The sequence below is a fragment of the Mesoplodon mirus genome, assembly GCF_964341445.2.
Source record: "Mesoplodon mirus genome assembly, chromosome: 10".
NCBI classification, from domain to species: Eukaryota; Metazoa; Chordata; class Mammalia; order Artiodactyla; family Ziphiidae; genus Mesoplodon; species Mesoplodon mirus.
Genome location: NC_138986.1, coordinates 47,400,835 through 47,416,755, shown reverse-complemented (window position 1 = coordinate 47,416,755; position 15,921 = coordinate 47,400,835). Strand labels below are relative to the sequence as shown.

The 15,921-nt window shown below is 37.4% G+C and overlaps 1 protein-coding gene across 3 annotated transcripts in view; it reads right to left on the bottom strand.

Annotated features, from left to right (window-relative positions):
- LAMA4 (laminin subunit alpha 4) overlaps positions 1 to 15,921 on the bottom strand; it is a 182,329-nt gene that overhangs the window by 34,279 nt on the left and 132,129 nt on the right. For all 3 annotated transcript variants that reach the window (XM_082633279.1, XM_082633278.1, XM_082633280.1), the window contains exons 14-18: positions 11,694 to 11,842; positions 8,480 to 8,621; positions 7,776 to 7,872; positions 3,383 to 3,499; positions 1,636 to 1,815 (exon numbers count right to left, since the gene is read on the bottom strand). In XM_082633279.1, the coding sequence (XP_082489405.1) occupies positions 1,636 to 1,815; positions 3,383 to 3,499; positions 7,776 to 7,872; positions 8,480 to 8,621; positions 11,694 to 11,842 (685 nt within the window). The remainder of the gene's footprint in view (positions 1 to 1,635; positions 1,816 to 3,382; positions 3,500 to 7,775; positions 7,873 to 8,479; positions 8,622 to 11,693; positions 11,843 to 15,921) is intronic.

The following is a 15,921-nucleotide window of genomic DNA, read 5'->3' as shown; positions in this document are numbered from 1 at the left end:
AGACCAGCAACATGGAGGTGGGGCTCAGGTGATTCCGATGCACACTAGTGTTTGAGAACCACTGGACTTGAACATAAATATCTTTGGGCAAACTCCCATCTAAGGGTAGGGCATGGTCACTGAGCATTAGCAGCTGAACAAAAGCAAGCCTCTTCCTGGAGCCAAACTAAACTCAGATTCAGGAGAATATGTCAGTGAGGACCCAGGAAACTTTTCTTTTCTGTACTTAGGAAACAAGGTGCTTCTCCAGCAAAAGGAATGAAATCAGGTAAATAATAGCTACTATCATTTAGTGTATTTGTTAATACAGCGGTAAATATTTGTTATTTGGATCCCTGACCACAATAGCTATGCTATAAAATGGCTATTGTTATAGTATAATAGTCTTCAACATCAGAGGCAATAAAGTATGTTTAAAGCATTACATTAAATGCTGATTATGAAAATGTGTACAAAACAGGGTTTCTCTACCCTCAATTCTCTCAGAGAAAGGGAGCCACTTTAGAGTCTTTATGAAGTCTCATATTATGGTATGCTTTTTCATTTACTTTGTTTTGAACCACAAAATGCTATTTGAGGAAAGCACACAATCAGTGTTAGTTCTAGATGGTTACTGGAATCACTGATGGGACTGAACAAGGAGGAAAAAAAATTAACACCCATTTAGTAAATATTCCTGAGGCAATATCTTTACAAATGTAAATACTGGATATCATGTAGGCAAATTTTTTAAAGATTAAGTTTCAAAAGAAATTGAGTGGTTACATGAAGGGCTCATGAATATATACTTAAAAGATGAGTATGAAAGAGCTATCTTCCTGTTACAGGAATGGATATTGTGCCCTGGGATAAAATTTCTAGCGATGGACAAATCCATACGTGGATTTAAAAAGTTGGTTCTTAATCCAGATGGAAGTGAAGGGAATATGGTCTGCAAAACCATTCTGGAGAACTGGAAGTTCTAATCATGACAAAGACATTGATATTTAGGAGGTACGAAAAGATGGAATAAAAATATGAGACTGGAAAAAAATTCTCAAGTAATATGTGATTTTAATATCTATGTATAACTAAATTAATTAGATAGATATCAACATATTTCATCTTCATTACTATATATTTATATTCAAGTTGGCCAACAGACTTTACTTCTTAATGGGAAGCTAAAGTTCTATTTGGCCATAGTCAGTACTTGTTGGTAATAACCTGCTTTACTCAGGTAAGGAAAAAGCATGATGTTTAGTAACAGCAGTGCTGTTTAGTAAGCTTTTTTCCTAAAAGCAAACCAATATTTTGTTAACATATTTACTCTAACAGGTGATTGCCCTTCTTCCCCAAAGAATCAATCTTACATTGATAAAAACAAGTGTTACCATTATTTCACGCAGAAAAAAACTGACTCAACCAGTCTGTCTGGTGTTTATTTATGGGAAATACATATATTTCCTATGTCCGCACACATACATATATATTGATAGGTGAACTGAGCAAAAGCTTTTATCCTTTTCTAAGCTAACTTCTACAATATTCCAATCTAAAACTTGAATGAAAAAAATTGCTTCTTAACAAAAGATGTGTAGGGTTTAATGGCCAATTCCTCAATTGGATGCAAACTGTGAAGTTACTAAGTGATACCTGCATCTCTGGCAGAGTCCACTGCAGTGTTGTAAGCAGATGAGTCAAACTGTTGAAGATTCTGTGACCAGTTGGTTAGACTGTTAGTCATCGGGGCGGCTACCTGCTGGACTTCCACTGTGGTCTTGTTAGCTTCTGCGGTGATCAGCTTCGACTGACCCAGGCGCTGCTGAGCGTCACCTTCACACAGAGCACAAGGACATTTACTTTGCAAAGAAGTAGGACATTTGACGGGGTCATGAATATCCATTTCATCACTGGGATGAAAGAGACCTCAAATTCAGGCTTTTCAGCCAAACTGAGATCTTTAAATAAATGTTAGTTATGGTATAAGTCAGGTGCACTAGAATACTGTAAATAGTATTAACAAGTGAGATTGAAAAACTCTAAAGTCTCATTAAAATCATGTCGTTCATTTAAAACATTTCCAAATTAAAGGGAAATTAAAAAAAAAAAGAGTAGTATTTCTTCAGGTTAGAGACCTGGTGAGGAAGCTATAGAAAATGCATATGAGATACTAACTCATAAAATGCCTATGTCTGAAATGCATTGTAAATATCACTTTCTTCTTTGTGGGACACCTTCTGCCATAAAAATGATGCTCTAATACAGAAGTAAAGGTATTTTTGAATAAGAAAAGCAAGTTTCAAAAGAGATCTATAGTGAAAATTTTTTTGTTATATATTTAAAATAAAAATATGTTTACAACAAAATGATTTTTTCCTGGGTAATGAGATTATAAAAGATTTCTCTTCTTTCTCTTATTTATAATTTCTAATTTTTCTATAATGGTCATGTATTATTTCTGTAATAAAAACAATTAAAAATCACTCAGGTGAGGTTGTAGCTTTAATTATTTTTAACTGGAGAAACATTTAACTTAACCCCACATGCTCTGAACTCTGATGGATGTAGCTTTGAATCCTGGGTCTGCTTCTTTTTGTTGCTGTGCCTTTCGGAGCAAGTTCGCCCACCTTGACAAGCTTCAGGGTTCACATCAGCCTAAAGGCAACAGCAATACTTGCCCACATGAGATAATGTTTGTAAAATACAGCCCAGTGCTTAGCATGTGGTAGCTCTGATGATGCTGATGCACCCTTCTGGCCAGGGCTTTTGCATCCTGTAGTTGTGTAGCTGAATTTGCTCTGTGTAGTGAAACACCACAACCAGCAGCAATGTGTTAACTTTCACTATGCCGGGAAAGGCACTTATGCGCCCAATCACATCTTTCTAAGATACCACTGTAGTTCCAGATTAGGCAGCATGAGTGCTCTTGTTTTTCTCTCTGGCTCAGTGGTCTCCCTGCTTGCACTATAAGAACGACATGACATGTAACAGAGAGTAGCTGTTTACTGCTGGGGCCAGAGAAACCCAATAACCAAATTAGGGCATATTTGTTAATGAAAAAGGATGTTCACAAGAAAGTAGGTTACCAAATAGTATAAACATCATGATCTCATTGATATGCACGCGTGCACACACACACATACACACAAGATTGGAGGAAAATGCTGTCAGATTTAATTGTCACCCCTAGGTGATGTGACTACAGCTTTTATTATTTTCCAGGACTTTTGTGTGTATGTGTGTGCGTGTGTGAGATAAACATTGTTTCTTTTGTCATCAGAAAGCAATATTTATTTATAAAAAGATTAATAAGCAAAGAATCACCTACTCTTTCCTCAAAGGTTTACCTTAATACTAGTGAACAAACAGATGAGCCTTAAGTTCTCCCTGAGATCCTCACCTCTCTCTGTGGCTTGCAGTCTCTTAATGGCATCATTTAATCTGTTTTTGAGGGTACTCTTCCTTGCTAGGGCTCCACCCACGCGCCTACTGGTGTCAGCCACTGCCTCGTTATTGCCTGTGAAGAAGCCAAAAAAAGTACAAGTAGGGCAAAGATGCCAGGGAAGAAATCTCCATTGCAACAAGGAAAATTCTGGTTTGTACCACTAAGTCATCTGCAATATTCTGAATATGATATAAACATAGAACACCAAAGCGGCATTTCAACTCAGAGGTAAAGGATTGCAGAAAACTTGTAACACTGCTTGGGAGTGCTTTAGGATGTCATAAAGTAACTCACACGGATGTACAGATAATGGGTAACTTTTTTGACTGAAAAATATAGCACTGCTGTGACTAACAACCACGAGCAGCACGACTGGTAAAGAGCTGAAAAGACCTATCTATGCCTACGGTGATAACTGGTTAGGTAAGATTAATTAGTTTTTCTTGATTGTTTTAATAAAGTTTAATTGATACACAGCACACATCTAGAAAAGGGTACACAATTATAAGTGTACAGCTTGATGAGTTTTCACAAACTGAACACAAAATATAACCAGCGCCCAGGTCAAGAAAAGCATTTTTAAAAGCATTATTAGCCCGTTACGGTCTCCTGGGACCTCCATGATTACCCAAAGGTGACCACTATTCTGAATCCTATCTCCATCTGTTAGTTGTGTCTATTTTTAAGCTTTATTCAAAAGAAATGATAGAGTATTGTAATTTTTTATATCTTTTTGTATCTCTGTCTTAATTTTTGTACAGTTGTAAGTCTTGATACTGGGTAGTTTAAGTCTTCCAGTTTTTTTTTTTTTTAAATTCAAGACTGTGCTGGCTATTCTTGCCTACCCCCATCTACCCCCATTTCCAAAGAAATTCTAGAAGCATCCTGTATATGTATATACAGTTCTCGTACTTTAATTGAGATTATATTGAATCTATAGATAAATTTTGGCAGAAACTGTTATTTTTACAAATTCAAGTCTTCCACTTAATGAACAGTTTTTATTTATTCTTCCTTAGATCTAAATTCTCATTTTGATCTCATTTAGATCATCTTTTAATTTCTTCAGTAGCGTATTAAAGTTTTATGTGTAAAGATCTTAGCATCTTGCATCAGATTTATTCCTAGGTAATTTATGTTATTGCAAATGGTGTTATTTTAAAAACAGTTAATTTCTAATTGTTTTACATAGAATTAAACTGGATATTTACACATTGAATTGATAATGTGGGGAATCCTTGTTTTATTTCCAATCTTAATGGAAAAGCTTTCAATATTTCAGTATGAATATTGGTTTGTTGAATATTATTTTATTATTCTTTATTAGATTATGGAAGTTTCCTTCTATTCCTAGTTTGCTATGAGTTTTTTTAAAACATGAGTGGGTAGCGAGTTTTGTTAAATGATCTTCCTGCATGTAGTGAGATAAGCATATGAATGTTCTCCTATGTTCTATAAATGTGGTGGTGAATTGCTACTGATGTTTTAAATGTTAAAATATCATTGAAATCCTGGAATAAACCTAACTTGGTCATGTATTACCATTTCTATGTATGCTAGATTTGATTGGCTAATATCCTGATTAGGAGTTTCACATCTCTGTTTAAGAGAGAATTTGGCTTATATTTTCCCTTGTTTATAACGTCCTTAGGTTTTGATATCTAAGTTTTGTTGCTTCACAGAAAAAAGAGAGTATTTCCTCCTTTTCTATTTTCTGGAAGAACTTATGTACTAATGGTGTTATTTCTTCTTTAAGTGTTTTGGAGAATTCACTGGTGGAGCCATCTGAGCCTTCAGATTTCTTTGTGGGAGGGCTTAATTACTGATTAGATTTATTATACACATGTATGTACATACAGTTCTATCAGATTTTCTATTCGTTCTTGCATCAGTTTCGATAATTAGTCTTTTTCTTAAAAAATTATTCTTGAAAATATACTTGTAGCATAGACCCTAACTGGGGCTACCTTGGCACAAATCTAAACAGGTCATGATATAATATCTTGTCACCTGAACTGAAGGATCAACTTTCCCAAGAATTCTTGTTTCATGCTTTGTTTACTTCCAAAGAATCAGGAAATGTATGTTTCTTTACAAACAAAAAAATAATTTCTTCACTTCCCCTTCTTTTCTTTCTCTCCAATGGGCTTGCAAATATATACTCTCCCATGGTATACTGTCTCTTTTCAATTATACAGTCTTGGTGTGCTTGGTTTATTGTTCAGTTATCTTTTCCCCATACATGTACATAATGGGTATATATGTGTGATGCTTAGATGATTCTGTCAATGTACTTGTACCAAGTACAATGTAACCAAAGTACAAGCATTTCTTTCTTGTTTCCTCTGGGTAGTGCCAATAATTTCCCAGAATTCAAGGAGGGTCTTAAACATACTTTGTTGTTATTTTGCACCCTCTCTCCCTCTTTTAGTTTCAATTTTTGAATATTGTGATACAAGCAATCTATTCAGCTCTTCCTTTTGGGTCTTGTTACTGCAAAAAACACTGGCTGATATACTGAGAAAGAATATATTTAACTGTATTTGGAGCTTTTGATAAAATAGGAGAAAGAAAGTCTATTTGGGGCTGGATGTTTATAAGAAGAAATGCCTCATAAAAAGTCTGTCCTATTTGGAACCCACTGTCTTACATAGACATTTTTCATTTTACAAATTAATTCAGTAGAAGATTTTAAAAGACAGCAGCTTCCTGAGTTTATTACAGATGGCTATTTGATATAGATAATGAAAAAAAGGAAATCTGGTAAATAAAGATTACTGATCATTGAAATTCATTTGGAAATGAATTAATAGTAATCTGAAATTACAGTGTAACTCAATAGATGAAATATGGTTCAATTTGAAAATCTGAATTTATATTACAAACATGCATATTTTCTAAAGGGAGGCAAGTTCTGATCCACACAGTCCTAACTCCCCATCAGTGTCCCTTTGGCAAATAAACATATGAAGGGGTTTAACCAAACAAGATCATGAAATAGGTGACCAGATCTGAAAAATATTCAAAGAGATCAAAGCAGAGAGGTTTATCTACACATAAAATATGGAACTTTGAAGAGACAGCATTATCAGAATAGAAAAATTGCTTTCATGAGGTTCAACAAATCAGTAATGACAGGATTGAGAAAATACTTTGCAAATTATCAAGGAGAATAAAATATTTAAGTCACTGCATCGTAAAGACCCACATACTCTGGTCTTCACAAACAAAAGCAATACATACGTATGACAACATTTATCCAAAAATATTTTAATATAAGTATTCTAATTCTTTACTGCTAACATTCTAATTCTTTTCTAAAGAGCACGTTTAAGACTAAACTTGTATAATGAATTAATTAGAATGAAGAAACAACATTTTTATTGTCTGTTTACCCAGATAATAGCTGCTTTATGGTAATTAAATAGTTAGTCTGCATATGAAAAACAAATGCATTTATTTTCTGTATATAATGGCTCTACATTTAAAAAAGAGAGAAAATGTACAGTTAGACTTCAAGTTAATTGCTTTGATAAAATCACATGAAATTTTCAGTTTCAAACTTGGTCTTTGTTTTTAGGTGGTAGAAGTTAGCTAGATAATGGATTTCCAACCTCATTAGTCAATGCTCGAATATCCTTAGGAATGAGCTCATTACCTCAGAGATGAGTAAGGTTTAGTAAAATTCTTAGTTTGATTGTTTTCAAGAGTAACTCATAAGATTCAAAACTAACTGAAATGATTTCACTTTTATTTTTTCCTCCCTCTCCCACTCTGGGATGTGCTTGATTTAGCAGGTGCAGACACTAGCCTTTGGAAGTGCTTTTTTTCCATATGGTCATTAGGCTTGTCCTAAATACAGCAAACTTGTATAACACAAACTACAAGAAAGTGCAAAAAACCAGATGGCTTTGTGGTACCCTGTCCTCCTGACTCTCACAGTGCTGACCCATCCCTTCATGGTAAAATTTTAAAGGGCCTTGTGAATTGTTCAAGGAAGGTTACATTATGTGCAATATAATTTTAGGGTTAAAGTGTATTTTATGGTACTATCTTCTTGAAAATTGGCATTCATAGTAGGTTTCTATTAATTAGCCTTTTTGATTAGCAAGAATATCCACTATATATTGGATAACTATATGTTTCCATGTAATTTTACTACATGGAATTTTTTGAAACCATAATTTATTTGAAAATATCTAATACTTGCTTTTTTATTATTCAGATGAAATATAATATATTCTTTAATCCTAGCATTTTGAAACCTCTGTTTACATGCAGGAACACTGTGTAAAAGGAGGGAAGCAGCTATAAATCAGAAGGAAGACAGGAAAGAAAAGATATTTACTAGAATTTGCCCTTGCTTGCAGCTCTCTGGCTTGACTGAGGAGGTTCTCACTCTCATCTTTATGGTAAATGATTTGCGTATCAATCCCACTCACAGCCTACAAGGAAATTGGATGGAGAGAGTAAGAATGACAGCAGAAGAAATCAACTTTTCATCATTCTAGGATTTAAATGATACAGTTTATCTGCTAAACACCAAGCAAAATACATACAGCTTCATTTTCATAGCTCAAAATCAAGGTCAAATGTGAACATGAGAAAATAATATCCTTGACATTTTCAAGATAAATGGTTTTTGAGGAAAATTCAGTGAACTTGGAATAGTGCTTGGCCAAGGGCCCACCAAAGTGCTTGTCATGAAAAAGCTGTTGAATAAACAATTTTTGAGTTGAGGAAATCTGAATGTATGCATAAAGTATCTTTTCTATCAGCAGGAGCTAGTCTTAAATATTTTTTATTCAGGGACTTTGGTTTACAAAAGCTGTCAAAGAAACTGGCATTTGCTGATTGGAGTATGACACATCTTGAAGAACCTGCATTACTGCAACATTCATAACATAAGTAAAATGGTCTTTTCTTAGTTCTCCTGCACTTTCTGCCATTTGTATTACATTGGAAGCTCAACAGATGACATTAGGAAACAGAAAAGTCATAAGCCAGGAAAAGGCAACATATAAATGAATGTTAAAGTAAGGGAATACTCACATCATAAATTCGATCAGTGATGTTCAAAGCCTGTTCTGCCATTTCGTTGGCTTCACTAACATAATTGGCAATATTTTCATAGACATTTGAAGCGTCCAAAGCCTTCTGTACCAGCCCATTCACATCTGAACTGTGCAAATTCCTGTTAATAAACAAACGTGGCATTATTTCTCCTTCTTACCTCCTTGGGAAATAGGGCCATTTTTAGGGCCTGATTGGAGTACTTCTGGGACCAAAGGTACTTCCTTCCTGTTATTTAAAGTTACCTGGCTGGGCAAGGTTTTCCCAAGCTGCCTTTCCTAAGGGCACATTTTCTTTGCATTCCTCTACTTTTGGTTCCCTCAAGGCTTCACCTTGTTTTGGCTCCTTGGTGGCGTGAGGCAGAAGAATGAACCCACAATCATCCCCACCTGCTGCTTACCCGAATCAGCATTGTTATTCCCTCCCTGACAAAGAAACTAAGGCCCTTGGAGAGGGTGCATAACCTCAGCTGGTGTTAAATATTAGTTGGTTTCACTCTATTCAATCTTTTTTCCTTCTTTTATATAACAGATCACATTTTTCTTTAAGAAACGCTGTAACACATATTGAGCATAATGTACAGATACTGGGCTAGCCCTGTTCCATATATTATGTCTCTAAATCTTACCACACCCATGAAGTTGATATTGTTATTCCTTTTTCCATAAAAGTTGCTGAGGCTCTGAGGAAGGGTGCATAGCTTGCCCAGGGCAAACACGGTTACGGTCTGTCTCACTCCTGAGGCCCAGCTGCCCCCGCTTAAGTGCACAGCCTCATCTTACAACCACCCCTGCCCTGATACCACGTTCTCTGCCTGTGTCCCTTCTGGCCCCTGTAAGGTTCCTCTAACAATTTACTGACACCCATGATGCACTGGACACCCTCACATAGAGGTTGATAACAGTATGTGCCTCAGAGGATTCATATGAGGTCTAACAGGGACAAAATATGTGTAATGTTTGGTTCCATGCCTGGCATCCAGTAAATCTCAGGATTTATTATACCTAAACCATTTCCTAAATGGAAATTTCAAACTGTAAGTGTATCCACACAATAATTCATACTATTGACAAACACTTCCTCCTCTATAATACAAACTCCAGCCCCCTCTTCTGCAGCTCATCCTAAATCCTTTGTCTTAATTTTATTCAGTCTTAAATCTACCAGTTCCATACTTTTTTCCCAATTCCAGAAATTGAGACTAGTATCACTTTATTCATCAGTAACTTCTCAGAAGATTCTCTGTGATGCAGTACATGACACTGCAGATCCTACACTGGCTCCTCTCTTCACACCACCCTGACCTATTGAGCTCAGCCTCCTCCAACCAGTTTCAGTCCCTGTACACCGGGGCTTAGGCTCAGAGGAACTTCCCCTGTATTTCCTTGGCAACTTTCTTCTTTTTTGTCTGAGTTCATCATCATTCTGGCTCCTCTGCAGTAGGGCTGAGAACCATTTAGAGGCCCACAAAGGTGCTTTCATGTTAACTTTTTTAAAATCAGAAGAAAAAAATGAGGATAACAATAATGATTACATTAGCTTTTATACCAATGTAGTAATGACATATAATTAAAAAGTTTTTTATGGCCCATGAAGGTCATAACGCAGCCCTGCTCTGCAGAGGAAATTCTGATCCAAATGCCTGCTACTTAAATCTCCCCACAACCCCCTGTTCTCAGAAATGGCACAGAGAGTAAAACCTGAGGAAGTTTTAAAAGAAAGGGATAAAAGGTATAAAATGTTACCAATTTTTATTAATATTTAAAAATTTTGCTGGCTAGAGTGGTGAGCAGATATATCAAAGAGCTTGAAACAAAAAGCCTTTATTACTTTGTTTTCATTACTAGGCACAAAACAGGTACTACAGCAATATACAAAATAAAGATGTGCTTTTGAAATGGAAGCTTCTTGATGAATTATGTTTATCTCTGTTTGAGGCAAAACATGCAAATCACTGCGTACACCAGATAGATGCTGAAGAATATTCACATTTTGAAGGGAAGACGTCCATAAATTTGGATGTTTTCCTGAATATATGTAGTCATAAATATGCTAAACATAAAAAAGGGACTTCAGGGTGATTGATATTTCTGATTATGTTTCATGTAAAGCATGGGGTAACTTCCTTAGAAGTTCTATCTAGAACACTGTTTACTGCAGGGTTGAGAAGGTCTGTGTTGGGATCCCATTCAATGGGATGTAGTCAGTAAATGACAAAAGAACAACGAAGAGAGCCACAGAATTAAATCTCAAAAATAATAATCTACCCATACAGTTGTTACCAAAACTAGTATTTTCTCCAAGTTCCATTTTATTGGCTTGATAAGAAGCACATTTCCTGGGAGCATGACACTGAGCTGGATACAACAACATCTCACACACCAAGGTTTTACCCATGATCTCACCAACCCCACTCCCACCCCTGCCCTTGGCAATCAGGAAAGAAAGGTGATTTAAGTTTTGAACAGAAGTGAATACTGGGTCTTATTTTATTCATGACCTTCACGATCCTTGTTTCTAATTGCCAGACTTGCAATCTTTCTCTATAATGATCTCATTATTTACCTATTTTTTCAGGGTCATGAATTCAATGCCAATCTTTTAGTACATTTCAATTAACATTAAATGAGTGCTTAGGACTCTCTTCTAGATACTGCGAGGAAAATTATCAATTGATTTTTTCTCTTAAAGGTGTTGAAATCAAATAGTTCCTGCTGGGCACTGTGGAGTATCTGCCACAAGTCCCACGTATTGCCAACTTCCAACCAGCTTTACTTAAGACACTTGGGTGTGGAAAGCTAATGCTGTCTCTGAAATAAATAGGTGATGATGGCAGAATTAGACCTTGCAGAAGGATCTGATTTACTTGATACTATTTTGGGCAGCAGTTATATCCCTATAACTAAAATGTGTTAGGTTATCTTATCAATAATGTGGAACAGAACTACCCCTCTGTCAGGTCTCTAATCTGACAGATTTTTTAAAATCGAAAAACTGTCTCCCCAAAGCAACTGCAAAAAACAATAATTGGCTCTCAGACTGGCCAACCAACAAACAGAAAAACAAATAAGCAAACCCAACTCTAAAACCAAACTGCTAACACTGTATCCCAGCAACCCTGTCATGTGAAATTGAATAAAAATAAGTTACTCAGCCTATAAAGATGTTTGCATTTCTAAAACCAGGATATTACCTGCTCAATTCATCAGCCTCTTGTTGAAGGTTCTGTGCATGGTCAACAGCCTCCTGAACTAAATCATGACTGAGGTTGCTTAGGTTGGATAGTTTTCTTTGTAGTTCATTTTTGGCTCCATCTATTTCAGCATAAATCCCTGATGCATTCTAAAAATATTTAAAAAAGAATTGAATTTAGAGGGACTTAAAATACTTTTCCCAGGGAGCACCAAAGATAATCTCTATTCCTCCTTACTATGAAGTTCAGTAAGTTTCAGGACAGATCTACAAGAGTCTAAAAGGTTATACATAGATATTTATCTACTTGCATCTTCAACTCCTTCTCTACTGGTTGCTTCCCTACAATTCAGACATGCTCTGCCATCTCTCATCTGAAAAGAAAACTAAACAGAAACCCTCCATTGTCCACACTTCTCCCTAATGTTATTACCCTACTTTTTTATCCCTTTCATAGCAAAATAGACCCCCCCCCCCAAAAAAAAAGTGTTTCTGCATGCTATCTCTATCTCATCACCTTTAAATTCACGCTTTTGACCTATTCCAGTCTGGATTTTACCTCAATACTCCACCAACACAGAAATTCACTTAATGATTTCTGAGTTACTAAACCTGATGGGTATCATTCAGTTCTCATCTTATCTGACCTCTCAGCTGCATTTCTTTTGCTGACTACTCTCCCTGACACTCACCTTGTAACATGACCTCTCTTAATTTTCAATTCAACAGTAGACCTATGATCTTAGCTAAAGATGCTGCTGCAAACCTATGACTTCCAGCCTTGGCTGGGCCCTCAACGCTGAAAAGAATTCGCTCTCCCGGTCACATAGTGACTCTAAACACTGTCACCATTCCAAAGCCAATAATAATTCCTTCCCCCACCCCTTTCCGATTCTCATCAGGTCACTTTATTTTCTTTTTTATTTAGAAGACATAAGCTAACTGTTAGTGGGAACACTTTTTTCCAGCTCCCAATGTGATGTTCCTTTCCTATGAAGGCAGCTCAGTTAGTGGAACTACAGGCCTTTCCACCTTTTCCTTATTCTGCCCTGAGAGGAGGAGTGGTTTATTTGCTTGGTCAACTTAGGGGATAACTATACAGAGCCTGCTCAACTCCACCCTTCTGCTCTTGGGAGCAAGCAGCTAGCAGAAAGCTGAGTTTCCCTGTGCTCCTGCACACAGCAAAAGCTGTCCTGGGGAGAAGCCCCTCCCCGCCCCAGGAACCCTGCGGTGTTTGCGGTCTCCTTGGGCAGACCTGCCTAATTCTGGGATTGAGTATCAGCAATCCCACTTGGCTAAGAGATCTCTTAAGAAGCCACACCCTCAGTTTAGCTGAAATAAAGGTGATATTCTTGGTCGTAATATTTACTGTTTATTTTTCAACTTGTTTAGAACTTGGGTGCTGAAAGGGGTACCATTTTTTGATAGCCCCTAAGAGCCTCCAACACCGACAACCAGGAGTTTCCCCAACTCTTTGCTACCACCCCCCAGCTCCCTCCCCAGCCAACCCTATACACTTACTTATAGCTACATCTTCCTCATATTTTAAGATGAAAAGTGTTCCTTTTCTGTACAAGGCATGCTGCCCTATTTTCTCAGTGCCCGTTTTCTGTTTTCTTGCTCCCTAGCTATTGGCTCTTCTCAGATATAAATATACTTAAGTTCCTACTAAAATACAAACAAACAATTACTTGACTCTAGCTTCCCCTGCAGCTTCTTCTCTTGTGTTGATGAACTGCTCACCACAGAAATGGTTCTTGCCCCAAGGTTCCCAATGTCAGACCCCATACTGCCAGGTCCATTAGACACTTTTCTGTATTTACCAGATCTGTCTCTGGTTTGTAGCAGTGTTGGTCACAGTCTCTGCCTTAAAACCCTCTTTTTCCCCAGTTTCTGTGATGCTGCTCTGTCCCAGTCTCCTATTTCTCTGGCCAGGCAGAAGACTTTCAAAGCTGGTGTTCCTAGGGGCTAGACTCAGCCCTTTCCTGTCTGAGCGATCTAACTCCTTTCTCTGAACCCAGCCTTTTAGTCTTCTGATCCATTCTCCACCACCTTGCAGGAATGGTGAACTTTCTATTAAGCAAATCTGATCATATTATTTCCCTTCTCAAAATCAGGCACTTGCTTTGCATGAACAAATCCAAATCCTAAGCGAGGCTTCAGCAACTGACTCCTCCTCTTACCAATTTCATCATTTCTTACCACTTCCCACCCAACTGCATCCCATGGTCCAAACTTGACTGATTGTTGTTTTCATGCTCTGTAATTTTTTCTGGCACCTGTGCCTTTTCACATATTTTCTCTGTCTGGAGTAACTTCTCTTTGTTTTCTGTCTGATCCACCTGGAAAAGTTCTACTCATCCTTCCAAATTCAGCTCAGATACCACTTCCTTTATGAAGCCATCTCTAACCACTTTAGGGCGAGCTGTGTTGCCACATATTTCAATTATCCATGTGCCACATGACTGTAATGATTTCACATTATTATTCCACCCACCAGATTACATAATCTTAGAAGGCAGGGACTATGTTTAATTTATTTTTATACTCCCAGAATGTAGCATAGTTCCTAGCACATAGGGTTTATGTTATGACTACAGTATTAAGGCTGTAGTCCATTTGGCTGGTCATCTGGGGAACAATACTTTGAAAAAAAAGTTTTTAGTTGTATAAGCAGAAAACATACCATGGATATTCTACCTTTACTCATTAATTTGCTCAGCAAATATTCACTGCGTACCCACTATGTGCCAGGTACTCTTTCAGGAGATAGAACACATAGCTATGAACACAGTCTCTACTCTCAAGGAATTCACAATCTAGTGGGAATATACAGTAATAAATAAAACAAGTGGTTAAATAAGTGAACAAGCTAATTTCAGGGAATAAAAAATATTTTGAATAAAAGATAACAGGTATGATGGGTTAGAGAGTGACTGAGGGCAAGAGAGCCACCTGGACTGAATGTTCACAAGGACACTAGCCATTTGAAGATCTGGGGATATCAGGTGCAAAAGTCCTGAGGCAAGGAAAAGTATGGTGTGTTTGAAAAACAGGGAGGAGTTGGAGTGTATGAACAGGAGTGGGCTGAAGTGTAGTGAGGAGGGAGAGAGTGGGTATGAGGTCAGAGAGGTGGGCTAGAGTAAGGTCACTTAGGGCCTCATGGGCCATGTAGCATGAGTTTGTTTCTTACTTTAAGTATCACTGGAGGTTTTGTGTGGGATAAATAATGTTATCTGATTATGTTTTTAAAGGATTGTTTTGCTGCTGCATAGAGAATGGATCCTGAGGGGCAGGTGTGGAGGCAGATGAATCAGTAGGAGGCTCTTTCAGAAGTCCATACTGGAGATGAGGAGACTTGGACTCATACTCAAGAGTAGCAGCAGAGAAGAGGGTAGTGGTCAGAAATTAGGATTCGGCTTGGAGGTAGGGCCAACAGGTCTTGTTGAAATGGGAGTGAGGGGAAAGGAGAAATCAAGAAGGACTCCAGAATTTTGATTTGAGCAACTGGATTGTGCTAGTTACTGAGCTAGGTGAAACTAGGGAAGAGGGTGTTATTTAGAATATGTTAAGTTTGATATGCCTGTTACACATCTAAGTGGTAGATGAAATTGTGATTTAGCTACATACCACGCTGAGTTCTTACTTGAAAACGTCAAGTAAGCATTTGGATATAGAAGCTTGGAACTCAGTGGAGGTCTCAGAGCTAGAGGTACACATTGTGGAATCATGCATCTAATTGTTCTTTAAAGTCATGGGATTCATTGCGATCAACTAGGGAGAGAGCATAAGTAGAAAAAAGGGCCCAGACTGAGCACTGAGCCATTCATTACCTAGAGCAGGGACCAACATGGCCCAGGGCCAAGTGTGGCCTGAGGCCTATTTTTATATAGCTCCCCCTAGGAATATTTTTTACATTTTTAAAGAGTTCTAAAAAACATAAAACCAAACAAAACAAAGAAGAATAAGGGAGAACAGTTTTATGTGGCCTGCAGAGCCTAAAATATTTACCACATAGTGGACATGCAGAGGCGAAGTTAGCAAAGTTGGCTGAGAAGAAATGGCCATGGAGGAAGGAGAAGAATCAGATGAGTGGGGTATTGGAGAACTCAGGACAGGAGCTCCAAGTGTTTAAAAATAGAGGGAAGGGTAATTAGTGGCAGGGCTAATAAAGCTGAGGAGAGAGAAACAACCATGGTTTTGGCTATGTTGAGGTCGCTAATGACTTG